The sequence below is a fragment of the Nakaseomyces bracarensis genome (genome assembly GCF_045282275.1).
Source record: "Nakaseomyces bracarensis strain CBM3 chromosome Unknown Scaff12_0, whole genome shotgun sequence".
Taxonomy (NCBI): Eukaryota; Fungi; Ascomycota; class Saccharomycetes; order Saccharomycetales; family Saccharomycetaceae; genus Nakaseomyces; species Nakaseomyces bracarensis.
Window position 1 is genome coordinate 399,981 of NW_027263958.1, and position 26,561 is coordinate 426,541.

The following is a 26,561-nucleotide window of genomic DNA, read 5'->3' on the forward strand; positions in this document are numbered from 1 at the left end:
CTTAGCTGCTTAACTCTCTGCTGAACCACTGCTCTATTTAGCTTCGTGACAAATAGTCTCCTACAAATATGAACAGTTCTCGTGATGGGAAATATTGTTTTCTTGTTGTCAAGTAATTATTTTTCTTAAAAATAAATAAATTAAAAAAAAATAAAGATATTTTTTCTTTAATTCGTAAGTGTTTTGTTTTTATATTTTCGTTACACACACAAAGAGTTTATATATACTCTTTTAGTTTTGTTTTTGTTTTTTTTGCGTTACCTGTGTGTAATACTTTAGTGAATTGGGTTTTTTTTAAAGGGTTCAATGTATTTTTAGTTTCCTTACAATTAAGAGAGAGAGAGAGTAATGAGCTCTTTTTTTTTTTCTCTTTCTTTCTTTCTTAATTGTGCTTCTCTTTCCAATCAATTGAAGAATTTAGAACCGGTAAATTTCAATTATCTATCTTAGTCTCTAACTCAACAAACCCAACATCTTTCTTTATTTTCAACATATAAAGCCAGAATTTATGTGTTCAAGGGAAATAAATTAAATATTGTAGCAATGAAGAAAAAAAAAAAAATTGTCAAAAATTGGATGAAAGGGGACATGTGAAAATTTACCAAAACCGAAGACATCGCTGTACCCAAAAAAAACGCTTCTTCAAATTATTTTTTTCTCGATAAGACACGAAGGAAAACAAGCCCACAACACAACGACAATTCAACAAACTTTTTTTTTGGCATGTGAAAAAAACAAATCAAATAAAATACATATATCTTTGATTACGGGAAGATACACGTTATATATCGTGGTACGTTATATAAATGTGTGTTTTTTTTATGCGAACTTGTCTACGCGGTTTGCGGGTTGGTAGCTTTCTAGATCTCTGATGATGTAGTCGATTGTGATGTTCGGGTAACTGTGGGTGGTGTACAGGTCGTCGTCTCTCTTTATGCCGTTGAACGCCACTTTGTTGGGTGTTCCTGGCTTGAACATCAGGGTTCTGCGTGGGAAGATGTTCTGTGTGGCGAGGTCTAGGAGACGCTGTTTTGCTGTGGTGGCGGTGCAGGTTCCGGAGTCTAGGAGTAATGCGACTAGGCCTGTGATGCTTGGGGTGGCCATTGAGGTTCCGGTCTGGGCGATCGGGGTGTAAGGGTAGCGGTTTGAGAGGGAGTTGACCAGGACGCCTGGTGCGAAGATGTCTACGCAGTTCCCCCAGTTGCTGAACTTTGCGATGGAGTCTATGCGGTCGTCGAAGGCGCCGACGGTGACGACATCGGGCGCTGATGCTGGGCTGGTCCAGCAGGCGTTCATGTTTGCGTTACCCGCTGCGACTACTACGACGATCCCTTGGGCGACGATCTCCTCGATGGCCTCGTTGATGATGTTGCTACGGAAGGTTCCGAGGCTGAGGTTGATGACGCATTTACTAACTTTTTTCTTCTTCTTGCAGTTGTGGGCGACGTACTCGAGGCCGCTCATCACTGTGTCTAGGGTCCCGCTGCCCATGTTGTCGAGGACTTTGACGTCGACGAGGTTCACTTGTTTCGCGACGCCGAATGTTCGGGACCCGATTACTCCAGCGACGTGTGTTCCGTGTCCGTTCTCGTCACCGGGCTGACCGCTCTGTACGAAGTCTGCACCGTGTGTCGCACGACCTTCGAAGTCGCAGTGGTCGGTCATTATCCCGCTGTCCAAAACATAGACGGTGACTGAGCGGCCTTGGTACCACCCGTAGTAATAGTAGTTGAACTCGCCGTCGTATCTCGTTGGGTCGTTGAAGTCATATGGCAACTGAGATCTACGGGACAGCCGTGCCAAGTGTCGCGGTGCCTGATGCTGTGTCTTGACGTAACGAGAGAGTAATTTACCATTCACCACGGGTAATTGGTCATCGTCGTTTTCGGGCGGTCCAAAGGTGTTCTGCCCTTTGCAAATAACAATGCCGTCACCGTCATATATGCTGGTGTCGTCGTCATGAGGTAATGTTATGTTACTAGGAGGTAAGGGTGCTGATCTCGATCGATGCTCGTCAATTAGGACATCGCTCTTATATATTTCGTTTAGTAAGAGCTCATCATCAAAGGCCTTGAAGGAGAAGTTTGGTACTACTTCTGACACAAAAGGGCTTTTCTTGATCTTGAACAGCCATTCGCTTGGTAGATCTATAACGATACCGCGAAAGTTACCGAAAGAATAAGTTTTCTTGATTCGTTTCTTTATGGGCCGTGAGTCCAGGATCTCTTGAACTATGGCTGAGTCCATGAACTTCTTGAACGATTTTGGTCCTTTTAGCGATACTATATATTCCTCGGCATTCACAAATGCTAGATATACTAGAAAATAAATTACGATTAACATGTATTTTCGATGTTATCTTTTTTATGATAGACTTACAATGTTAATGTTATATAAAAAACTGAAATGTAAAATGAATTGTTAATTAACAGAATATCTGAATAGTACGGTTTATCAATAATAGCTCTCATAGAATACTTAACATCTTGATTATTTATGTTACCATTTGAAACATAAATCTCTTCAGACACAAAACAATAATTAATTTATATCTAAGACTTTATCACATTGAACGTGGTTAACGATTTGGATGATCTAAAATTAATATTTTGGTCATATAATAGAAATCTTTGATATATATACAGATATTTTTATATACAAATTACTTTAAAAAGTTAAAGGTTAATTATTTCAGTAGTTCTTTTATCTTTTTTCAGAGAGAGGGGGAATATGGAGTCATTTTTTTAATTGTGGATTGTCGTCTAAGGACAAAAGGCATTTCAATTTCAATTCTTTTTCTTCAAACCAGCTTCCAAATCACGTACATCCAATCTGGTATCTCTGATGTAGTAGTGCTTGTTTCTCTTTCTCTTACCGTCAGATTTCCTTAAAACATCTATTCTCTCTATCAGTGGTGAAAATAGTGGTATTCTCATTTCAACCATAGTCTTGGCCACCTGGTTTCTCAACAATACAGAAGTGTCCTGAATTAGTTCCTTCCTATCAATGGATAGCACATAACCGACAAAATTATCATAGGAGCACTTGGATTGGTCATACACAATACGCAGAATGTCACCAGCCTTAATGCGCTCTTTACTGCCCTTTACAACGAGTTTCCTTCTCTCATTATTCACATCTAACTTACTATTCAGATCCGCTTCACTCAATTTCTTCAAAATATTGGGTCTCTTCTCCTTCTTTTCGAGGACAGGATAGATTGATATGACTTTCCTTGAGCTGGTTGGAAGTTGGTAACTCCTAGTAGATCTCACTAATGATACAGCCGCACGAACTGCCATAGATCTACTACTACTAAACATAATTGCTATTTTCATATCACTTTTCAAAGAGCAATAGTTTGACTACCATCAGTATTTCAGTAATATGTCTCATTAACATCCTATTTTAGTGTATTAGTTTTTAAATTTCAGAAATTTCCCCAGACAGAATATAAAGCGAAAACAGTCTTGTATATCAATCGAGACGAAATTTAATGTGACTGTCTAATTTATAGTGTAGAGTTGTACAACTTAAATAAGGGAATGGTTATATATCCTGAACAGAAAGATAATAATTGTTTTAGTAGCTCAAGAATGCATTTATTCGTTTAGTATACAGAAGTAAGAGTAGGGGTGCATACACATATAACTTTTTTATATATATGACAATAGAAAGTGAAATGCAACACTAACATGTAGTAAAGGATACAAATTAAATTAAAACTTCGTTCTTCTCTTTCTACCTGTGAATTTAGAGTCATGTGCAACTTTTCTACCACGTCTTCTCATTAGTTCTTTCTTTCTTTGGATAAAGTTCTTCTTAGATTCACCCAGCAGAGAATTCTTCTGTTTTAGTCTCTTATTCTTCTCTTCAATATCAGCTGCGTCCATTGTAGCACCACTCAAATTGACTTGATTTTCATCATTTCTTGGGGAACCGGAACTTAGCACCAGGTAGTATTTTTTGTTCTTTTTGGACTCTGGATCATCGATGACTAGACCACCACTGAAACCAGCAACTTTGGCAGCTTGTAGTATCTGATCCACTTGGTCATCATTCTTTGGATAAAATTGTGCAACAAATTTACCACCTTTCTTGAGGGATGCAAACAAGTTGTTAAAAAACCTCATTAGTCTCCTCTTTGGGTCATTATAAGATGTATCGGCGTTACAAAGCCACTGGATAGCACTAATACTTATAGCAGCATCAAAGGTACCTGCCCTAAATGGTATACCTTGACCCATATCATGTAACATAAGATCACCATCTAATTCTCTTGTTAGACCAGTCGCCAACATACTTGGGGAGATATCCAAACCACACCATATATGACCTTCCTCGGTCAAAATTTCACCACTCAGACCCGAACCACAACCAATATCTAATACAAATGAGTTAGGTTCAATATTCAATAGCTCTAATGCACGTAATGTCATCTTGGCTTGGATATGTTGCACTCTTGTAGATTCAGTGTACTTCTTAGATTCAGAATCATTGTAAAATATCTCCGGTGGAGCCAAATCTTCAGGACGAGACATATTATTTTTAGTGTATTTACCTTAGAAGTTATTATAAACCGTTAATAGCTGTGTATACGTTCTATGTTCCTGATAAAAGTATGCTATTTCGAATACTTTAAAAGTCTCTATTACTTTTTTTCACTTCAAATTTTTATTTTTTCATTCTCTTAGAATTCTGCGTACAATATGCCTGAAAAAAAAACCAATATATTAATTTGCGATGAGCTTTGCTCATCGCACATATAATCTATATTTGCATTTCAAGATACTCTAATAAAAAAGAAAAGCTTCTATCATATATATATCGATGGTATAATACTAAATAAGTATCTACAAAAATTTAATGGGGGAAAATTTTTATTTATAATACTAGTTACATACATTAAATACCTCTATTGAAGTAAACCTTTTCAATTTGCTTACCGTTCTTGTCCTTCTTATCCTGTAACTCGGATTCCAATTTGCTGACTTGAATAGCTTGTCTCTGTGGGAATACCGCTAAGGCAAAAGGCAATGCTGCAAACATAGTAGTAGCAATCAAACCTAGGTTGACCAGAGTTTGCACACCCTTTGACTTACCTTTCAAGAAACCTTTTTGGAATTTCACCAGCAATAAAGGTGGGATCACCATAGTAGGAGTTGCATTGATGACTCTACTCAAGGCAGTTTCTCCCACCGCTAAGAAAGCAGCTCTCTTAGATAGACCAACTTCATTACCGTCCTCATCGAACACAGATATACCCTTTTGTATTTCATTACCTCTCATCAAGAACACATTCACGATACCAGCAGACACCACTGCAGCGAATGGGACCAGTCTCCCCAGGATCAACCTGGTGTTTGGAGTGATATTCCTTATCTTTGGGACCAAGTTGTTCAACCCCAAGGCAACACCACAAGAGGCCGTCACAGCAGCCGCATAGTTTGTCACCAATTGAGTTGTGGACATTGGGTGAGACTTGTTCGCGTTGGCGGAGTTAACAGCCACGTTCAACGACTGGTTGGCCCACTGCCAGAACACAGTACCTGCAGTCCCAAGCCCCGGCGTCAACATACCCGCAGTGACAACAAGATTGGACAGCACACAACTCGACATACGGAACGGAAGGAATACAGTCTCTCCAGTGTCCGGATGCACAGTAGAATCCAACTGCTGCTTAGCACGCCAGAACTCCGGAGTCGTGTCCTTCAACTTACCGTGACGATACTCAGAGATAATCTGACGCGCATGCACGAGATCCGCCTGCGTAGTCAACAACATACTAGGATCCGCAATCTGCGCACAATGACGAATACGGCCCCAATAGGTACTCAAATCAAATCGCGACTCAGGAAGAGCAATTGGTCCAGAAACTGATGACGCCATGTTTATTCTATCTTAGTTTCTTATATTTTACCTATATATGATACAATATAGCAACTCCAATCCTCTCTATCATACTCTTTATCAGTCTACCAACGTAAAATATTCACCATCTCGATGAGTCAAGACCTAATTTTTCACATCATGGTCACATGACCTATAATTCATGTTTTTTTTCCATTACCATTTTGTCATCGAAGCTCAAGAAGAAAATCTTTCACATGCAAAAAAAAGTATAAAAGGAGCGAGGTGAGCTCAACGCTCTGATATCTATTATAATTTAATGTCTCTTTCTCTTTATGATATTTTTTTTCCTAAAGGGGCTGATACGAAACATATTAATGCCTTCTATTCACTGTGCCATCCTTTAAGTAGTTGGGTGATCAGAGGGGAAAAGAACGGCAAGATCAATTTTGGAATTAGCGTCCTCATACTGTCCATGGCGTTATACGTTGGGGTTATTATCAAATTTCCTCATGCATGGTCATGGTCGGTAGCTGCGCAATTCCAACAGCCCCAATAAATAATCATAACTCTATATATAAAGTTGTTATTTAAACTGTAAATTATCCATTGAATGGACACTGTATATGTAACACTTGCTTTTAAACCGTATATGGCCCTTTCTTGATTGTATTCACTTAGAAATCACTGTAGCGTGATATTGGAAAGTGAAAAATTTTTGGGAAGCTGAAAAATTTCTAAGGTGAAAAAAAAAAATTTCTATGGTGAAAAAAAAAAAAAAATTTTGCGATGAGATGAGCTTCTTATATTAATATTAGTATTTTATTGATTGAGGGTATATTTCATTTTATATACTTTAAACAAACAGTCAATAGAACATATAGTTATAACTAAGGATGTCTGAAGATAAGAGTCAAGTGAAGATTAAATTCTTCACACGTGAGAAGGATGAGAGTTTACATGTTCAGGATGTTCCTATGTATGCTCCGATTGGTTTGAAGAGGTACGGTCTTTCTGAAATTGTTAACCATTTGCTAGAGAGTGAACAGCCTGTGCCATTTGATTTCTTGATTGATGGTGAGCTTTTGCGTACCTCTCTACAGGAGTACCTGACCAAGAAAGGTTTGTCCAGTGAAGCTACGTTGAATGTTGAGTATACTAGAGCTGTCTTACCACCATCCTTCTTGGCTAGTTTCAATAATGATGACTGGGTTAGTGCATTGGATGTGAGTGATGACAGGAGACACATATATAGTGGTTCTTATGATGGTGTTGTGCGTACATGGAACATGTCTGGTAAGGTTGAGAAGCAGTACAGTGGTCATAGTGCAGCTGTTAAGGCCGTTAAGTTTATCTCTAGTACTAGAATTGTATCGGCTAGTAATGACAGAACTGTGAGGTTATGGAAGACTAAGAATGATGAGATCCCTCAAAATAATATAGAAGAAGATGAAGAGGATGAAATTGAAGATGGTAAAACCTTAGCTATACTGGAAGGTCACAAAGCCCCAGTCGTCTCCTTGGATGTTGCCGCAAACAATAGAATATTATCCGCTTCATACGATAACAATGTTGCTCTGTGGTCTACTATATATAAAGAGATGACTGCAATCGATCCTATGGAAGAAATTCAAAATCCAAACAACAAGATTTCCACCGCAGCAAAGAAGAGAAGAAAGCTGATATTGAAGGACGGTACTATTAGAAGACGTGCTCCACTAGCACTTCTAGAATCTCACAATGGCCCTGTAGAACAAGTCATCTTTGATAAGAATGATAACACAGTAGGTTACTCCGTATCACAGGACCATACCATCAAGACCTGGGATACAGTGACAGCAAGGTGCATCGACACTAAAACCACGTCTTATTCATTACTTTCTATTGCACAATTACCAACGTTAAACTTGTTGGCTTGTGGTTCAAGTGTCAGGCATATTACTCTACATGATCCTCGTGTTTCCTCTTCTTCGAAAGTTACACAACAACAATTAGTTGGGCACAAAAACTTTGTTGTTGGTTTAGATACTTGTCCAGAAAACGAATATTTAATATGTTCTGCTTCTCATGATGGTACTGTCAAAGTTTGGGATGTCAGATCTACATCTCCAATGTATACTATAACCAGAGAAGATCCTTCTGTGGAAAAGGGTGTTAATGACAAGGTTTTCGCCGTTAAGTGGGCTGAAAAGATTGGTATTATTAGTGGTGGTCAGGACAAGAAATTGCAAATAAATAAAGGTGACAATATCTTCAAAAATTAGAATTCATTTCCAATCCTATATAAAATATATCGCATTCTGTAAAATATACCTAAAATAATATTAGAACCATAATACCTTATTCATTTTATACAAATAAATTTTAATTTTGAGGAATTAAAATGAATATTTATTATTAATATCAGCTATTAAACAAAAAATCTATAAAAAGGGTTTCTTAAAATTAATTAAATTAACGAAATAACATAAAAAACAGCAACTTTGACAAGGATATAGTGCAAGGAATATTAGGCTAGTTATCGTTGGCAATCCTATTAGTAAGATCAGAAATTTTTTTGATTATCATCGGTAAGTATATTAGTTAATAAAATGGTTAAACCATTCTAGAGGAATTATCGGATGAGATATCCATATTAGAATTACCGGACGCAGCACTATACATATCATCTGTTGGTTTTTGGTGGCTAGTTGTTTTAGTAACATTGGCTTGAAGTCCACTAGCACTTTCTACATGTGTCATGTTAACGTCTGTTTCATTTGTATGGAGAACAGCATCATGAGAATACTCCGTCTCCATTGTTCTTAAAGTTGTGATCCTTGTCAAATCTAAATCTTCTGCTATCTCCTGATCATTTGATTCACCAGTGGTTTGATCTTTTTGCATTTGAGCTTGCTTAGCCATTGCGGTATAGCCGAATTGTGACATAACTCTCAATTTAGGACCCCATCTTTCAAAAATCCATGGAATAGGGATCATAACAACACAAATTAAAGCAAATAGTGTACTAGCCCATTTAATTTTCATATTGGTGTACATTTGAATAGTGAACAGTGGAAACACACTACTGGTAATATATCTTAACATATTGTTGGCGGCAAGAGTAGAAGCCACAACCATAGGTGGGTAACAGGTAGAGAAGTACATTAGAACACTGAAGAAAATTAAAATCAAACCAAAGCCAAAGGGAACACCAGCTGCTATAGGTGCCATCCATTGAACATCCGGTCTAGATGTCCAGGCTTGCCAGAACAAAGCAACGGGCAAAGCAACAGAACCAATCTTACAAGCTAACAAAAATCTTTCAGGATGGATTGGTAACAATTCACCAGTTTCTGGGTTTCTAAGACCTCTATAAGGCTCTGTTCTTAGAGATGTTGGATTTTCGATAGGTGGTGTTCCCTTTGGTGCCTTTGGGAACAGGTACTTTCTATCAATGTACATGTATAACATTGCACCAAGCCACAACCCAACACCAATACCGATGAAAGGAAGACCAGAAACACCAAGATCCATATGATATACTCCACGGTAGATAACAGGATATGCTTCAAAGAAAGCAAATAGAACTGCAAAAATGAAGGCCACATATATTGAAAATACCAAAACAATTGGCTCAACGACCAACATTTTGAGTGGACGCATAATCGTGATAGTGAATGTTAGTTTCAAGAAAGCCTTTTGTTCAGCTCTACTGAAGGCCTTCAATTTCAAACCTCTCTTCTTTGCACGTCTTCTTAGAATCATACCTTTGTGAGTCTCTGGCATAATAGCAATAAATGGAAGGATTAACCCACTAGCCCATAGTTGAATCCATTGGGTGTAACGCCAACTTCTCTCTTCCACAGCAAAACCTGCAATAATAGGACTAATAACAGGACCCAGAAATGGTGCTAGTGAGAAGAAAGTCATGGCAACGGAGACCTCGTCAACATCAAATACGTCCAGAATTGTACCAGAACCAACTGATAAACATGGAGATGCGAAGAATCCTGCAAAGAATCTCAGAGGCAGGATGACTCTCATGTGGCCACCAGATAGACCGACACCCATGGTGAACAGCATCGACAAAGGTAAACTCCCTAGGTAAATAGGTTTACGGCCAAACACCTCACTCAGTGGGGCTCCGATGACATTGGCTAGACCCAGCAAGTAGAAGGTCAAACCTGCCAAAGCCAGTGTCTGATTCACGTGGTACTTCATAACCAACTCTGTAACACCCGAAACATAAAGAGACGAATTCATAGTCACCGCAAGACATAGCAGTGCACACACCATGGTGGCATACCACTTCTTCCAACCCGGCCAGTTATGTGGATTATCCATATCACCTGGGCCATCCCAATCCAGAGTCTTTGGGTCTATACATTCTTGGTCACTCTCAGGACTGTCGGATTTTGAGTGAAGATCAGTATCCGATGATTTATCTACCATATCGTTATTCTGCACTTCCAACGTACTACTATGCGAATCAGAAGTTTGATCCTGTACCATTTTATCGATAATCTATTTACTTTATGTTAGTCTAAGATATAATAAATAGTTTTATACACACACACACTTTTTAAATATAAAAAAAAAAGTGTAGCAGTTTATATACTGCATTGTATCATTTTTTTTTGCCCATCTTAACAATATATCACCGGCTATAAATTTGTATCGCCGAAATGGTGTATTAGCAATATTGTCATCCCGCCCTGCCCCCCTGCCATAGTACAGTAAACCTAAAAAAAGCCTCGGTCAATGCAGAATTTGAAATTAAACATCGAAAATGGGTTTCTTTAGAATTGATTAGCATTTTTAAATTTTTTGTTGTTTTTAATTTTATGAAAGAGAAAAAAGAAAGAAAAATAGAAAATCTTTTTCGGAATATCTTTTACTTTTCCTGGGCGTCTGTCTCAGATAGAGACGTAGCTCCCACCAATAAAAAAAAGATTAAGACGTTGAACTTTTTCAGCGCGGGGGAAGAGACCCTTCTTTTTTTCTTCTTTGCTTTCTTCGAAGGCATTGTGCATGTGAAATGCAGATCTTTCTGAGCATACAGCTGAAGTAAAAATAAAGCACAAAAATTGCTCTTATCCACCCCCCTGCAGTGGTTTCACTATCATTTCTTTTTTTAGTGGGGGTGCCAGCAGATTCTATTTTTTTAGTTATTTCTTTGCCTATGAAGATTCGATTTATTTTGGGTACAGCAGAAAGTAGGACCACGGAGTGGTCTAAGGATTTAATGACCTTTTGATCGGGAGACAATGGCTAAAATCCGTCACGCCTAAATTTAACGCCAAAAACACTCTAGTGCCCAACTGGAACCCCCTTAATGAAGTAATCAGGGGTTTCGCCCTTCTGTACGCCTGGTTATCTGTATCTCAAAACACGTCTATAAAAAAAAAAGAAATTTTTAATCTAAAAGAATGCGGGAGCTAAAACTAAAATATAAACACACGGATCCGTTTTAATATATATATTTTTGGTACGTGCATTTTACTAGGGAGTTGAAATATAATAAAAAAAAAAATCACATGTTGTTTTCGGAGCCGTTAGTATTTGATTCAACCCTGTTGGACACCCGAAAAGATTCCGTGGAACTGACTTGTTGAACAACAAAACAACCCGAAAAACACAAACACAAACACGAACACACACTTGTGTAAGATAATTTAATAGAGTATCGGCGCTTATACACTTACTTCCGATACAGCGATGCCCTCTTACACACCTGACTATTCGTGATAATGGATTTAATGAATGAATATGAAAAAATCAGTCGTATAATATGATACAATAGTGTTTTTAAAAAGTCCTGCGATGAGGTGTTTGACGTTAATAGTGTAATAATTACATCTTTAGTTGGTGGAGTAGTCCCTAAACTTAATAAAAGACCAAGAAAGAAAAAAAACTTCTGTGATGAGTTTATTGAAGAAGGTTATAGTGGTGGCGGGAACTACTGGTGTTGGTAAGTCGCAGTTGTCTATCCAGCTGGCTAAGAAATATAATGGGGAAGTTATCAACTCCGATTCCATGCAGGTGTATCGTGATATTCCGGTAATCACTAACAAACACCCATTGGAGGAGCGTGAAGGGATTCAACACCACGTAATGAATCATGTAGGATGGGATGAAGAGTATTTCTTGCATAGGTTTGAAGACGAGTGTCTCACTGCCATAGACGATATACATAACCGTAACAAAGTGCCTATAATTGTTGGTGGTACACATTATTACTTGCAAGTACTGTTCAACAAACATGTAGACGCCTCAATTGAAGCCAATATTGGAGATCAACAGTTGTCGGAAAAACAACGGGAACTCCTCGATTCAGGGGACAATGAGCTAGTTCACCGGACGTTAAGTATTGTGGACCCAACAATTGCGAAAAAATTTCATCCTAATGATAATAGAAGGGTACGGAGGATGTTGGAGATTTATTACTTGACACATAAGAAACCTAGTGAACTTTTCGAACAACAGGAGGTGAAATTGAAATTTGACACACTTTTCTATTGGATATACAGTGAACCCCATGTTCTAGATCAGAGACTAGATGCCCGTGTGGACAGTATGTTGCAGACTGGTGGTATGGATGAAATCAATCAGCTGTTCGACTACTACAATGAACAACACATGTCCCCCGAAAAATGTGAGAATGGTGTATGGCAGGTTATCGGTTTCAAGGAATTCCTACCGTGGTTACTCAACCCCGATTCTGTGACTTTACAAGAGTGTATTGAACGAATGAAAATAAGAACTAGGCAATATGCCAAGAGGCAGGTTAAATGGATAAGGAAAATGCTCATACCTGACATCAAAGGAGATATATACGTCCTCAATGCCACCGATTTGAGTGATTGGCAAAATTCAGTATCAAAAAGAGCTTTTCAAATTGGAGATCAGTTTATGGAGGGTATATCAATAAATTATCCACACGCACCAGAAGGATTAAAAGATCTCATAAGCAAAGAGCAAACAGTCGATCGGAAACTGAACGACTGGCAAAATTTCACCTGTGAAACATGTAGAGATCATGATAATAAACCATTAATTTGCATTGGGGAAAAAAACTGGAACATTCATCTTAAAAGTAAAAGGCATAGGGCTAATTTAAATAGAGGATCTAAAAAGGCAGAATACGAGAAATGGAAACGTAGTCAGCTTGAAAATCCCAAAGAAATATAGCATTGTGAAAAATTGGCAACTAGGCATATATCATCTATTATTTCAATCTAAAAAACCATTGTATATACATAGTGCTAAGTAAGAAGGAATGTGGGTCAACTACTGGAAATGATTATTCTACGTCATCTGCTCTGAAGTTTGTAGTAGCTCACCCTTTTCATCCTTCATCTTATTAAGGTAGTCTATGGTTGATTGTAATAAAGCATTAGTTTTGTCTATCAAGTCTTGATAAAACTTGGTACCACTTTCCAAATTTGTTCTGACTTCATCAAGTAATGCCAATGACTTTCTAACATCCTGTATATACATAGTATGTGCTCCATTCATCTCATTATTTGTCCCTGGTTCAACATGTCCTTTATATTCTGCAATCTCCCTTACCAGATCTATGTTTTCCTGTTTAGAATCATCAATGAACTTCAAATCCTTGTCAAAGATCTTGATATGATTTTGGTAGATATTCTCAAATAAATCTTCTTTCCCAGCTGAGCTTTCTGGAATATCTTCATGTTCTTTGAAGTACAATATTAACTTTGATAGAATCCTATTCTGATAGGACTTCTTTTCCATTTCTGAGATATAACGCTCCCTTCTTTTTTTTAAAGCTTCGATCTTACTCAAGAATGGATCGTTATACTGAGTAATTAAATATGCCTTAGTTGCTCTGCTGGTAATAATGGTCTTATCAATTTGATTATAAAGTTGACGTGTATCTAAATTAATGGCCCTACCAGTCTGCAAGTATTTGCAAAGGGCATCTACCTTCGCTAAATAAGGTTTAGCTGATTCCGATGACGGCGTGCCATTCCAACTTTGTTCCTTATATTTTGACCTTAGCTCGTTATCATTTTGTATTTCCATCTCAAGGTATGACTGAATATTTGTGAGTTGTGTCTCTATATTTACTGCATTTGCTTCCAGATCATCAAAAGACAGCTCGATTATATCTAGTTCTTCAGGCGAAACAAAAGACTTACTTTGTGGGTCATTACCAACTATATGACGAGGATCAATATCATAATATGCAGTGAGTTCATCATTGAGTAACTTATTCAAAGCATTTAAAGGATCAGCAAATCTCTGTCTAACAAATGCATCTTGTCTTTCATTATAAGCATTACCATAATCCATTATTTCAACAGGTAGCAAATTCCTAAATAACACCCTGTCTACTCCACTGTCGATAATTGTCGAAATTTCTGGTAGCTGAATAACATCTTTCAAACCTGACAATTGATACTTTTCAACTATGTCATTAAACTGAATATTAGTCGGTACAGTTTGGAGATAGATGAAGTCATTATCCCTTTCATATTCCCTCAACTTCTCAATACACTTGGCCTTAAACACCGGAGTTGATTCTAATTGACAGTAATTAAGCGATGCTACGGCAAGTGATAAACACTTTATCATCGTACCAATATTATCATGAACATTATCAAAGCTCTGAGATAGACGATACATAGCTACAGCTTTGAAATAATAGGATTTGCTTTCAACAAATTTTACAATTAAACGAACATAAGTGGTAGTCTGGCCGGCCAGTTCAAAATAATACAATGAGTGTTGGAAGTACTCATAACTTTTATAAGCTAGTTTGGCAACAAGCAGCTCTTTGCGTTTCCCTAACGCTTTGAACCATACAGTTTCCTGTGCCAAACCGAGCATCATAAATTGTAAAGCATTTATAATACTCTCATTTAAATCAGTTGATTCGGTCGTTGGTTTATTCAATTCACGCAGAAGTTCGTTGAAGCACCCGGCACTTTTCAACAAGCAATCACAAACAATTGGCAAACTGTTCTTATAATCATCTACCTTTTTCGCTTGATGATAGTAGGTAATAGCGAGATTACATAGGATATTACATTGCTCAGATTTCAATTTTTCTTGCATGAACACTTCTCCATGATAGGTATAATAATTAGAATAGCACCAAGGGAAATTGAGCGACTCCGATCCGAATTTTTTAAGTAGTCCTTCGAGATACTTGTAATATTTTGATATCAGAATTGGGTCCCTAAATTGCATTCCTATCAGCGCTCGCCTTGTTCGTACCACTTCCTCAATATCCTCCTTAAAGCTCTCATAAGATTGGAATAGAGAACCCGTCTCTATCGAATGCTTGAGCCGGCTCTGTAAATCATCAGAACAATCCTTGGTTAATAGAAATGGTATATCAATCAGCTCTGTCATCCGGTCTACTTCAATTTTTACCTTTGCTTGTTTTTACTTTTAGATTAAGTGGTATTCTCAATAAACCCTTAAAATATAATCAAAAGCCAAAAATATATATAATATTTGAAATTTAAGCGGTACAACACATCCACTATCCCCAACCGGAACGCAGATACAATTATTATAGATAAGAAGTAAATAAACTTATGTTATGTTGTCAATATCTCAGAATATATATGTATTACATGAGCCACTAGAGCTTTATAACAGAGCTCATCGCTGGTAGATTTTTTTTTCAGCTACGCAGACGTTAAAAAAATTAGAAAATTCTTCAAGAAGTTGAAAAAAAAAAAATGGCAATACTTTGAGAAGGTGAAATTATATTATCTGCATAGTTGTTGTATATTATATCTATCAGTATCAAAAAAAAGGAATAATAGTACTTGGTCATAACTAGTTAACAGTCAGAATTAAGAAAGACAAATCTAATAAGTTGAAAACATGGTTAAATACAGTATTGAAGAATTAATCCAGTTGAAGCCTTCCGAAACTTTGGCAGTTACTTCTTTTGACCATGTCGAGTTCCGTTCCATCATCGAGAAAGTCAAGGAGCTTCAAAAGCTAAAGGAGGAAGAGTTCTTGAGCCACCATGGTAACAGAAGAAGATCTTCTCATCACCACATGAGACCTAAGGTCAAGCACAACAAGCCAAAGGTCAAGACTGATGCTGACGGCTGGTCTACCTTGGAACCTGCCGCTCCAACAGGTTCAGGTGATGACGAACCAACTGCGCCAGCTAAGAACGGTGCTACTCAAGAAACCGTCAGAGTTAAGCCAAACAACAAGAACATATCCAGTAGCAGACCAGCTGATAACAGTGACATTATAGCTGATAAACAAACCCACGGATTCAATGCATTTGCCGCACTAGAAGATGAGGAGAGTGATTAAGTTATATATAATACTAAACTTTAAAACCTCACATAATCTATATACTATTTTTTAATATAGTTTCGTTTCGAATTTTTTTTTTATAACCTTTCTTTTCACAATCATTACTACGAAAAACAAGAGAAGTACATAATAATACAAACCTGTAGGAGGAATCATGACCAAATGTATCATTTCAAAAATCAACAACTGGAGATACATCATCCCAATATTAATATACTTGTCATAATTAAAAAAAACTCATCATAGATAATAAAGATTGCAGGAGACATTCCAACAGAGAATATGATACGCTCACAATCACCTTCATTATCCGTTAATAATAGAGCTTTTATCTTATGACAAGCAGACGGATCCAAAAGATTAACATCCATTTTTGACACTGATTAGAAAAGAACCAATGAAAGAATGATAACAAGTACCATCCAGAACAGAAATCATAGACCGCGCCCTTGGTGTTATAAACAGAAATAAAGAGGGATAATAAATAAAAGCTAAAATATAAGATCAATAAATTACTTCCTTTTATATAAAAAAAAGATAATCTGCATTAATTATAATCAAAATCACGACGACGTGTGGAAGAAAAAAAATTAACAAAATTAAAAGTAGACAATGTCATACGTAGTTTTCACGTGCATTTAGGGTATGCATTTACTTATATCTTGACAAAACAACATTCTATTGCCATACAACGACAGTTGTCTAGCCAAATAGTTTACAGGCTATTGGCACTAACATCACTGTTATATATATGATATTAAATATGCGGTTAGTGTATGACTATTTCAAATTTACAGGAAATCAACTATCCCACAATAGTAGATTTAATGAAAACATTACATACGACGAGTAAAATTTTTTTTTCTACCAGCGAATTTTGCCAAAATGCTGTGTGAGTGTGAGAGGGACCACTAAGACAAAACTTATATATAAGAGACAGTTACTTGAATTGATTTCTCATCTTTTCTTTACTTCTTTTATTATGCTCAATTTTTTTTATCTTTCGAAGAAAAAAGAACCATACATATTATTACCCTTTCGGAATACCATGCTGATGCATTTTAATTTTGACCCCAAATGCAATATTACAGCTCAAATGGCCGAAAGTAGATCATTATGACTAAAGTGTATATTTCACTTAGCATTTCCCGATTTCTAATCCAACACTTGTAAGAAGATATGAAAGAAACTTTCTTTCCTTTTTCTTATGATAATGGGGAGTGGGCCTTTGGTAACATCCTTGTGATGGGATCCATAGGTTCTATTTCTCAGTATTTAGGTGTTTTAGGTTCGCTTTCTTCGGGACATTACCAGTTTACTGTTTTTCAATATAGAGTCTTGATTTTATATAGCCATATGCATTGTAGATTTTTTCAATTATATAGAAGTTCTGAGTAGATAAAATTCTTACCATTGGATGGACAAGCCAATTAAAAAGTAAGAAGAGTAGTAGAAGGAAGAAAAAAAAATTTTTTTTCTTTTACTTTGTAGTCATTTAAACGATTATTAAGTTCATCTGTATCCAAAATAAGCATTATATGAGCTCTTTATCATCAAGAGTGGCATGAAGAGAGTGTACAGGGAGAGTAGTTAAAGCCTAGATATTGAACTATACTTATGACTGGATTCATGGATGAGGAGGTCTCGGAGCTTATCAGACTTATGCTACTGAAGAACCCAGTAGGTGACGCTGATCCATACTCTAAAAAGCTCCAAGAAGAATGTAGCTTTTTCACTAATCCTATATTTATGCCTCTGATAACACATGAGAATGTGCCTGGGAATATATTATCTAAATTCGAGGAGAATTCATCTTTATTTGAAGAGTACGATTTTTTGATAATAACATCACAAAGGTCAATAGAGTGTCTTAACCTACCAGAGTTACTCCCTATTAAACAAAAACTAATCTCTAAACCTACATATACGGTTGGACCTGCTACTTCTAAATTTTTGGAGACAATAGGGTTTACCGATATAAGGGGAGGGATACATGCAGGGAATGGTATGAACCTGTCTAAAATAATACACCAGGAACACCCAAATGGAGCAAAAGCATTATTCTTGGTAGGTGAAACAAGAAAGGACGTGATCCCCAAATATCTTAGACCACGTGATTTTCAAATCGATGAAATAATAATGTATAAGACGTCAGAGCTACAGGATAACTGTTCCAGATTCAGCCTGTATATTTCTATGTGTCACTGGATCGTGGTATTTTCACCACAGGGTATGACTGATATACTAGAATATATTAAAGAATATGATCTGCGACATTTCAAAATTGCATGCATTGGCCCTACTACACAGGAATACTTGGAGGAAAACGGCATAATACCCGATCTGGTGAGCCCTAAACCTGATGCGGACTCTTTAATAAAAGCTATAAAGTCCTATACAAAAACTGCTAAATTGAAAGCATAGTAATGTCAAGAACAAAGTTTAATTAAGATGTCATACCATGTTATAATAATCCATAGGTTAAAAAGTAAATTATCATTAGTCATGTTATAATAATCCATAGGTTAAAAAGTAAATTATCATTAGTCATAAGCTTTTATTTATAAGTTTGCCCATCAAAGCAATTAATATTTTTTCAATCTGATAAAATGTAAGAAAATTGGCCAATCATGTAGATATTATATAAAACTAAAGTTACTCTAGACTTTATTTAATTAATATTAATATTACTTTTATAGTTAATTTTTTTTTCATTATTTTTCCTATCCATGAATATATATATATATATAGCAAGCTCAATTATTTTCTAAACTACGAGCATATAGAACTTACTCCCAATCACGCTTGCGAACACCTGCTACACCACCTTCAAACCTACTCATAATATTTCTTATACTCTTATTAGCTATTAGTTCGTTTATTTTAACTGTGTCGAAAACAGGCTTTGTACGTAATTGCTTTTCTGGTTGGTACCTCAATCTGGGAGGTAGAACCCAATCTGAACGTCTATTAGGCTCAATTACTTTTTCCACAAGACTTTCATATAAATCCTTTATATGAGCACCAGATTCCTGATCAAGAGAACCGTATATATCATCTTCATCTGCAGAGTTTCTGCGTCTTGACGGACTTTGTTGAGAGCTGAGCCTAGATGATCTCCTCACGTTTCCTTGGTTTCTATTAGAGCCAGGTAAAATACTACTTTTCGAGATGTCCCCATTTATAAAATTTTTTTCTGATGTGCCCGTGACTAGTGGTTTTTCCTCCGATGTGGATGACCTTGTATTCCTTCTCTTTGCACTACTTGATGTGTAATCAGTGTCATCACTTTCACCATCTGTTGACCTAGTCCTTGATCTTCCACTGGAGCTTGACCTTGATCCATCGTTACTCTCCTCATTCTCATTTTTAGTCTTTGTTCTTTTGAGCTTCTGATAATACACAGCATGTTTCCCACTGCGAAGGTTGTCAAAGTTCACACGTCCACTAGCAGAAATCCCCTTCTTAAAAGTATTGATGAGATAGTAATCCCGATAAGATTCAAACTCTATTGGTTTAATATCATCTAACAATTCCTTGATAGTATCATGTATATCTTGTTTCCTAAATTCTAAGGGAGCAGTAACATATTTTCTGACCATCGTTAATTAGCAAATGTCTAATTTTATTTTTATATTTTTTTGTATTTTTTTTTTTTTTGTTAAATAATTTGTTTAACTTATTCTTATTTTGTACTTTAGATTTATTCCTCTAATAATTCTTTATAAAATATTGTATTTTTAATAATTCAATTTTTTTTTGATTCGATTTCTGTTATTCTAGTAATATTTTTCAATGAAAAAAAAAAATATTAATTATACTTTTAATTTCCACTTTTATTTTAATAGTTTGTATTTTTATAATAATAATATTATCGTTATATTGATATGATTGTTTTTGTAACTGAGAAACTATTTGTATTTTATTTTTTTATAATCCTAGTCTCTTTTCCCTTTATATATCAACTCTCTTGATATCTATTTTTTTTTCTTTCTTTTAGAATATTATATTTGCTAATATTTTTTTTTTTCTTCTTTGATCTAAATATCGGTACTTTTTATTTTATTTTAATTTATTATATATTATATTCCTCCTTTCTTAATCAGTTTAATATTTATCAATAAATTAATCCCCAAATATTAAAGTTGCTTATTTAATCCAACTTTAATTTTATATTAATAAGTTTTTATGTTTTTTTTATTTTCTTATGGGACCTGAGAAGAATTAAAAATAGCAAATTAATTTAAAAAAAAAAAAAAAAAAAAAAAAAAACATAAAAAAAATTATTAGAAAACCTGCGGAAATTCCCTTTATTTTGCTAGAGCTCAGGCTAAACCTGAAGACAGAAGCAGGTCTATTCCTAAGTAAATTCTAAAGGAATCAAAAACGAAGTATACTGTGTACTCCGGTAAATAACAGTAGCAAATTACAAAAAAGAAAAAAACTCAGATATACTTGATCAGTGAGTATTAGAATGTATTGCAATATCTAATCACGTTCAGTTCGTTTCTTGAGATATATCTGCATAAGGGTTTTAAAAATCTATACAAAGTTAAGGCAGACAATAATAGTATATTTAATATTTAAACGTTCTTGACTTAATGTTGTTGTTTTACTTGTTTTTATAGTTTCCCCATTGAGTCTATCATGTCTAATAGTTCGTTGTCAATTTCTGGTTGAACGCTACTGCTGGACATTTCTATATCGGTATCGGTCTCCTGGTCTGAGGTCATTGCTTGGATCCAGCCGGTGATTTGGTTTAGGAACAATTTTTGGTTAGGTATAAAATGACCACCATGGTGTTTCAATAGCGTTCTGTACTGTGGTAGCACAGCCTCGTATAGGCTCATTACTCGAGACTCGGCTACCACAGTATCTAGCTCACCCTGTACGATAAGGGTCGGTATACTGATAGGGTGTTCTCTGAAATGTTGTGCGTATATCTCTGGCTCTAGGCGGAATCCACTAAATGCAATGAAGAATTTTAGGTCTGGTTGTTCTTCCTTGTTCAGGTTCAATAGGCGGTTCAGGTCAGATACCAAGTATCCACCCATACCACCCCCTTGACTGAATCCCATGATACCATCGTATGGCCCGTTCTCTAGGATATAAGATCTAAGAAACTCAAATGTACTGTGGGGAATCTCGTAGTCGTAGAAACTTCCACCTGGCTTCCTTTCCCACCACCCGAACAATTCGTTCTCTTTGCCGTCTCTACCTGGTCCTAAGTCGGTATTAAACTGTTTGGCAACATCGGCTTCTACTTCTTTCACAGAACTACTGCTCATCAATGAGGTCCGATCAACAGCGACTGGGCCACATGGATAATCTAACTCATACCCTAACTTCTTCAACGCTTTTCTCAACCCACCAGTCTTGGCAGAAAATATACGGTCGTTCTGAACAAACCCATGTAGCATTAATATTTTTTTCGACATTCTTTAAGATGAAGGTGTCGAGGTATTTCTATTTGGCCTTTTTCCCCCTTAGATCGATCAAATATGCTTGACTTATTTAACTTATGTCATAACCACTTCTGTCCCCTATGCTTTACTCAATTAAACTATTCCATATGCGATTTTCTTCAGATGTCCTCTCACATTCAAATTATTTGATCATGTGATTTTACTAAAAATCAGCATATAATTAATAATGGATGATTAGTTAATTATGAAATATTTAATTGAAATGCTATTAATATTATAAGTATTTTTTATATGGCTATTTTCCACTATCGGGGAATGCAGAATTATATAACAACTCGTTAGCCTCTTGTGTATAACTTCAATCAAAGAAATCATCATCATCGTCATCGTTATTTGTGAATCCAGCACGAATTGATTTCTTATCCGCGAATTTAAGCTTTCTCTCGTCTTCATAGTCATCTTGGTTGACTATCAGACGTTTATCCTCTGATGAGACAGCACCGATGTCTACTATAAGGTTCTCGAAATCTTTTACCGTGGTGTTATTCCCGCCTAGTTCTAATAAAGTAACAATGTTTTTTACCACATCACCGTTGTAATATACAATTAGTGTAGGGCAGTTATTCTCTGGGTAGTTTTCGATGGCCCTGTTTGCTGCTATTTCCACAAATTTCAGTTCTGGATATTTACGGGCGGAGCTCTCAAAGATATGATCTAATATACGACTTTGTAGTTTACTATGAAGGGAGAGGTGGACAAATACATAGACACCTTTGTTATCGCTAGCTTCCTCTACGTTTTCCTTTTCCATCTCATCATCCTTTTCCATTTCTGTAGGTTCACGCGTGAGGCCCCTACTTGCAAGAGTAACTTCCTTGTTGTATTCCGGTTTATTGATATGATACACATCGCCAAATTTGGATCTTTGCTGTAATTTGGCAATCTCGGCAAGCCTCTTTTTCTTGTAGAACTCTAAAAACTCCTCATCCTCATCATCCTCAAGCTCTTCTAAATCAGATAAATCCTTGCCTTCGAGCCTATTCGCATGCTGTTTAGCAATTGCCTCCTCTAGAGCCTCTTCCAATTGCTGAGTAGGAGACGGTGGTCTCTCAGGAATCACACCTTTGGCCCGCAGAATATCATTCCATTCTGTGTCCTCACTCTCGTCCACCTGGACCTGAAACATAGGTTCGTTCTGCATATTTCCTGCTTCTCCACTATGGTAATGTGACTTATCTAAAAAAGAACCTTCCTTCGAATATTATGAATCCGTATCTATAACCGATAGACGATTATAACGGTTTATTTATTTATTGTATAATTAATCGGTTCTCTCTCTATCTAATACACACTATTATGTCAATAGGCTGAAAAAAATGAAAATAACGAATTTATGAAAAATTTAAAAAAAAAAAAAAAAAAAAAAAAAAAAAAAAATTATTATTGAAAAATATTGAAAACTTTTATAGCAAATAACGTTCTTGATTTTATATTTCTTAGCTTCTTTTTAATAGCGACAAACTTAATATAATAGATTATATTTAACCCATGACTCGCGATATTCCCTACTACTCAGAGAACGACGACGAAAACGTAGTTCGTGTATTCATTATAAGACATGGTCAAACGGATCATAACCTTAAGAAGATTTTACAAGGGCACAAGGACACCTCTCTAAATATCACTGGTATTGAACAAGCTAGGAAGCTAGGGAAATATTTGAAGAACGATCGCCAAATAAAGTTTGAACGTGTGATCAGTAGTGACCTTCAAAGATGTCGTCAGACCGCAGAGAGCTTTCTTTCTGAAATGGATTGCGACTTAACTGAAGAGGATGTTGGTTATTTTAGCGGGCTCAGAGAAAGATTTATGGGCCCTATCGAAGGGATGATGATTACGGAAGCCGAAAGATACGCCCAAAAGCATCATAAATTCTCTTTTAGAGAATTTGGTGAAGAAGCTGATTCATTTATGGAAAGACTCACAAGTACCGTGCAAACTAATGTTCAGAATGCTGGTAATGATGGCATTAAAAACATGGCTTTGGTTAGCCATGGTGGTTCGATTAGAGCAATTATTAAATGGCTGGGTTACGATGCAAACAACGCTCAGAGAATTATTGTGTATAACACGTCGGTGACCATTGTTGATTTTATTAAAGACAAGAAGGAATTTATGGTGAGACGTGTAGGAAATACACAACATCTAGGTGACGGGGAATTCCTGGTTAGTGATTTACGTCTACGTTAAACTATATACATTATTATTATTGGTTGGTTGTTGATGGTGCCAAAGAATGACACCATAAGTTACGGAATTCAATTATAAATACCCAACTCTAAGTTCCTGAAAAAAAAAAAAAAAAAAAAAAATAATTAGTGATAGATATAATGAATTTAATGAAAGTTCATTGATGAAAGCTTGGAAAGTTATTCCAAATGCGTTATTCTGTTTTTGTATTTCTTTTTTTCCTCCTTATTTAATTTTTGTTTCTGTTTACTGGTTGTTCTCTTAGGATGATTTTTATACAAGTTGGGTTGTTAAAATCACTCGATTTAAACGAAAAATTGACTTTTAATCCCAATTACATTATAGACTGTAGTTATTGTATTTGATCGTGTAATTTTTTTCTTTCTGATTATAATCGTTATCAAGGGGGAAATAACTTTTGGGAACTAATTACATTAAAATACCTCAACTTTTCAACATTTTCTTTTTTTATACGATTAAAAATATAAAATTTGTACTAAGATGTGGTTATAGTTAGTTAAAGCAATGTTTACATTATCAGATTTTTTGGATTGTAACGAAAGAGTTCGAAAGATATTAGATATAAAAAGAATAAATATATATGAAGAATTATAATTTATGAATAGTCCCATATGATTTAAACGATATGGATAACTATAGGGTAAAAAAAATTAAAACCGGTTATGGTAGTTTATTAAATCAGGATAATAGACAAGAAGTCATTTACTTACTTTTTTTTTGTTTATTTTATCTTTTTAATTTTTTTTTGTTTTTTGATTTTACATGTTATTCACTGTATAGGGAAATCATCGTCATTAAACATTGATAAGATATTATAACTTGTCCTCTTGTGCTTGCTTTAAAATGTTGTGATAATACTCGTGTTTTTCTTTCTTAACTTCGTCTAAAGAAGGTGGTAGTTTTTCATTTATTAAGTCTTGTTTTCTAGCCCTTTCGAATGTAGATAAGGTTTCATTTAGACCTTCAGAACCGTGTGCAAGGGCACCTCTTGGTAACACACCAGAATTAATACTCTTTAAGTATTGGACCTTATCACTCTCTTCTCTTAATACACTATACATTCTTGAGACTTTCGCTATAGCTAAGATTTTATTTCTAAGAGTTTTCCTTCTATGTTGGTCTTCTAAGATTGAAGATTTATGGTGTACTTCAACTGCCTGGTTAGTCTCCACTGGTTTTGTTGATGCAGTTGTCTTTGATTCCGCATTAGTTATTTTTCCTACTTTGTCTTCGATAAACGGTGTGTCCTCTTCAAGTTCATCCTCTGTACAAATGTTCAGTATAGCAACCAGCATTTCAGTAACCTTTTCACCGACAAAGGGTAGAGACCATGTAAAGACGTCCATAAAATCTGGTAGCCAATATGGGTGAGGGGACATGTTAAATTGACGAATATTCATGACATTATTTTCGTACTTTAGAATAGCAGCTTTATTATTGTAGGTGTCCAAGTAGTTTGGAGCAGAGAAAAGAGTCAATAAACTAGGGAAACCTAAGGTCTTTGTGTTCTTGTACATCCTGTAACCAGCATCCTGAGCTTCATGAGCACGAATAATAGATAATAACCCGGACCTTTGTAAGAATTCACAAGAAGCTTGGTATGTGAATGCAAAAGAACAACCTCTCACTTGATTGATCCCAAAAGTACCTTGTGTTAAATCATCTGCAAGTTCATCGTACTTCTCGATTGGGTCAGACCAAACAAGATCACACATCAACCCACGAGAAGGAATCTCTCTAAATCTATTTATCTTGTTGACGTCTGCTGGAGTCTTTAGGTCTGGTGAAATACCACCATGAACACAGAAGTACTGGCCGTTCATCAATGCAGCTAAAGGTAGAGCATTGAAGGATTCGCAACAGGCATCGTATATCTTCATGTTATACTTGTGTAGACATTCATTCTTAAATGTAAAATATGATGTCAAATGCTTACATTCATGGTTACCTCTTAACATCCAGAAATGAGAATTGTAGTTCAACTTAAGAGCATAGAGATAAATCAAACATTCGAAGGAGAATGATCCTCTATCGACATAATCACCCAAAAATAAGTAGGGAGTAGTAGCTGGATCACCACCAATCTCAAATAATTTCATTAAATCATAATATTGCCCATGGATATCACCGCAGACTGTTACCGGGGCCGGAACAGTCAATAAATTTGGCTCCTTTTTCAGACATTCTGTAGCCATCGAAAGAATTCTCAGAGCTTGATCCTCAGTTATCCTACCTTCAGCCTTAAACAGTTCCCGTAGAAATAAGTGGTTAGGAAGCCCGGTACTCCTATCGAAAACTTCGTCATCTGTTGGGATCCTCCCATTAATAGGCGTGACACTCTGAACCACCCTATCTCTAGTAGATACCTTAGTCCCATCTTCCATAGTGTAAACTGTCAAATCAGGAACCTGAGAAGTGCTCTCCTCATCATGTTTCTTATTCTCAATCACCTTCAAAGCCGCATTAATCTTCTCGGTATTAACCTCAGCGTCAGTCTTCGGCATGTTCGTTTGTTTTGTTTCGTTTTGTTTTTCTGTATTAGTATTAGTTAACTACCCCTCAATGTACAAACAAATGTCAGTCCTAGTAGTTTCAATCCAAGTTAAGATTCAAATCCAGATTTAATTAGAAGAAAATAAAAGAATGCTCCCCTCATCCTTCATTTTTATGTATTTTTGCGATTTTTTGGGAGGTTAAAAAATTTAATTA

At 36.0% G+C, this 26,561-nt stretch overlaps 15 protein-coding genes across 15 annotated transcripts; 5 read left to right on the forward strand and 10 right to left on the reverse strand.

Moving 5' to 3' along the window:
• Nucleotides 1-819: 819 nt before the first annotated feature.
• On the reverse strand, nucleotides 820-2,343 carry RRT12 (Rrt12p; the record flags this gene model as incomplete). Its single annotated transcript, XM_071053775.1, has 1 exon — nucleotides 820-2,343. One exon carries the CDS (start codon nucleotides 2,341-2,343, stop codon nucleotides 820-822), a length of 1,524 nt encoding a protein of 507 aa, XP_070910187.1.
• A 443-nt stretch (nucleotides 2,344-2,786) lies between these two features.
• IMG1 (mitochondrial 54S ribosomal protein bL19m) lies at nucleotides 2,787-3,338 on the reverse strand (the record flags this gene model as incomplete). Its single annotated transcript, XM_071053776.1, has 1 exon — nucleotides 2,787-3,338. The coding sequence occupies one exon, from the start codon at nucleotides 3,336-3,338 to the stop codon at nucleotides 2,787-2,789; it is 552 nt and encodes a 183-aa protein (XP_070910188.1).
• Nucleotides 3,339-3,719: 381 nt separating this feature from the next.
• On the reverse strand, nucleotides 3,720-4,541 carry BUD23 (18S rRNA (guanine1575-N7)-methyltransferase; the record flags this gene model as incomplete). Its single annotated transcript, XM_071053777.1, has 1 exon — nucleotides 3,720-4,541. The coding sequence occupies one exon, from the start codon at nucleotides 4,539-4,541 to the stop codon at nucleotides 3,720-3,722; it is 822 nt and encodes a 273-aa protein (XP_070910189.1).
• A 364-nt stretch (nucleotides 4,542-4,905) lies between these two features.
• FSF1 (Fsf1p) lies at nucleotides 4,906-5,889 on the reverse strand (the record flags this gene model as incomplete). Its single annotated transcript, XM_071053778.1, has 1 exon — nucleotides 4,906-5,889. One exon carries the CDS (start codon nucleotides 5,887-5,889, stop codon nucleotides 4,906-4,908), a length of 984 nt encoding a protein of 327 aa, XP_070910190.1.
• Nucleotides 5,890-6,746: 857 nt separating this feature from the next.
• YTM1 (Ytm1p) lies at nucleotides 6,747-8,114 on the forward strand (the record flags this gene model as incomplete). The annotated part of the gene is made up of 1 exon (XM_071053779.1): nucleotides 6,747-8,114. The coding sequence occupies one exon, from the start codon at nucleotides 6,747-6,749 to the stop codon at nucleotides 8,112-8,114; it is 1,368 nt and encodes a 455-aa protein (XP_070910191.1).
• A 331-nt stretch (nucleotides 8,115-8,445) lies between these two features.
• Nucleotides 8,446-10,344, reverse strand: TPO4 (Tpo4p; the record flags this gene model as incomplete). Its single annotated transcript, XM_071053780.1, has 1 exon — nucleotides 8,446-10,344. The coding sequence occupies one exon, from the start codon at nucleotides 10,342-10,344 to the stop codon at nucleotides 8,446-8,448; it is 1,899 nt and encodes a 632-aa protein (XP_070910192.1).
• Nucleotides 10,345-11,754: 1,410 nt separating this feature from the next.
• Nucleotides 11,755-13,023, forward strand: MOD5 (tRNA dimethylallyltransferase; the record flags this gene model as incomplete). The annotated part of the gene is made up of 1 exon (XM_071053781.1): nucleotides 11,755-13,023. One exon carries the CDS (start codon nucleotides 11,755-11,757, stop codon nucleotides 13,021-13,023), a length of 1,269 nt encoding a protein of 422 aa, XP_070910193.1.
• A 117-nt stretch (nucleotides 13,024-13,140) lies between these two features.
• On the reverse strand, nucleotides 13,141-15,219 carry RIM20 (Rim20p; the record flags this gene model as incomplete). Its single annotated transcript, XM_071053782.1, has 1 exon — nucleotides 13,141-15,219. The coding sequence occupies one exon, from the start codon at nucleotides 15,217-15,219 to the stop codon at nucleotides 13,141-13,143; it is 2,079 nt and encodes a 692-aa protein (XP_070910194.1).
• A 483-nt stretch (nucleotides 15,220-15,702) lies between these two features.
• CAF20 (Caf20p) lies at nucleotides 15,703-16,152 on the forward strand (the record flags this gene model as incomplete). The annotated part of the gene is made up of 1 exon (XM_071053783.1): nucleotides 15,703-16,152. One exon carries the CDS (start codon nucleotides 15,703-15,705, stop codon nucleotides 16,150-16,152), a length of 450 nt encoding a protein of 149 aa, XP_070910195.1.
• Nucleotides 16,153-17,772: 1,620 nt separating this feature from the next.
• Nucleotides 17,773-18,579, forward strand: HEM4 (uroporphyrinogen-III synthase HEM4; the record flags this gene model as incomplete). The annotated part of the gene is made up of 1 exon (XM_071053784.1): nucleotides 17,773-18,579. One exon carries the CDS (start codon nucleotides 17,773-17,775, stop codon nucleotides 18,577-18,579), a length of 807 nt encoding a protein of 268 aa, XP_070910196.1.
• Nucleotides 18,580-18,944: 365 nt separating this feature from the next.
• Nucleotides 18,945-19,757, reverse strand: RFM1 (Rfm1p; the record flags this gene model as incomplete). Its single annotated transcript, XM_071053785.1, has 1 exon — nucleotides 18,945-19,757. The coding sequence occupies one exon, from the start codon at nucleotides 19,755-19,757 to the stop codon at nucleotides 18,945-18,947; it is 813 nt and encodes a 270-aa protein (XP_070910197.1).
• Nucleotides 19,758-20,777: 1,020 nt separating this feature from the next.
• Nucleotides 20,778-21,593, reverse strand: FSH3 (putative serine hydrolase; the record flags this gene model as incomplete). Its single annotated transcript, XM_071053786.1, has 1 exon — nucleotides 20,778-21,593. One exon carries the CDS (start codon nucleotides 21,591-21,593, stop codon nucleotides 20,778-20,780), a length of 816 nt encoding a protein of 271 aa, XP_070910198.1.
• Nucleotides 21,594-21,939: 346 nt separating this feature from the next.
• PLP2 (Plp2p) lies at nucleotides 21,940-22,782 on the reverse strand (the record flags this gene model as incomplete). The annotated part of the gene is made up of 1 exon (XM_071053787.1): nucleotides 21,940-22,782. One exon carries the CDS (start codon nucleotides 22,780-22,782, stop codon nucleotides 21,940-21,942), a length of 843 nt encoding a protein of 280 aa, XP_070910199.1.
• Nucleotides 22,783-23,129: 347 nt separating this feature from the next.
• Nucleotides 23,130-23,831, forward strand: RNJ42_03624 (phosphoglycerate mutase; the record flags this gene model as incomplete). The annotated part of the gene is made up of 1 exon (XM_071053788.1): nucleotides 23,130-23,831. One exon carries the CDS (start codon nucleotides 23,130-23,132, stop codon nucleotides 23,829-23,831), a length of 702 nt encoding a protein of 233 aa, XP_070910200.1.
• An 833-nt stretch (nucleotides 23,832-24,664) lies between these two features.
• On the reverse strand, nucleotides 24,665-26,356 carry CMP2 (calcineurin catalytic subunit A; the record flags this gene model as incomplete). Its single annotated transcript, XM_071053789.1, has 1 exon — nucleotides 24,665-26,356. One exon carries the CDS (start codon nucleotides 26,354-26,356, stop codon nucleotides 24,665-24,667), a length of 1,692 nt encoding a protein of 563 aa, XP_070910201.1.
• Between the last annotated feature and the right edge of the window lie 205 nt (nucleotides 26,357-26,561).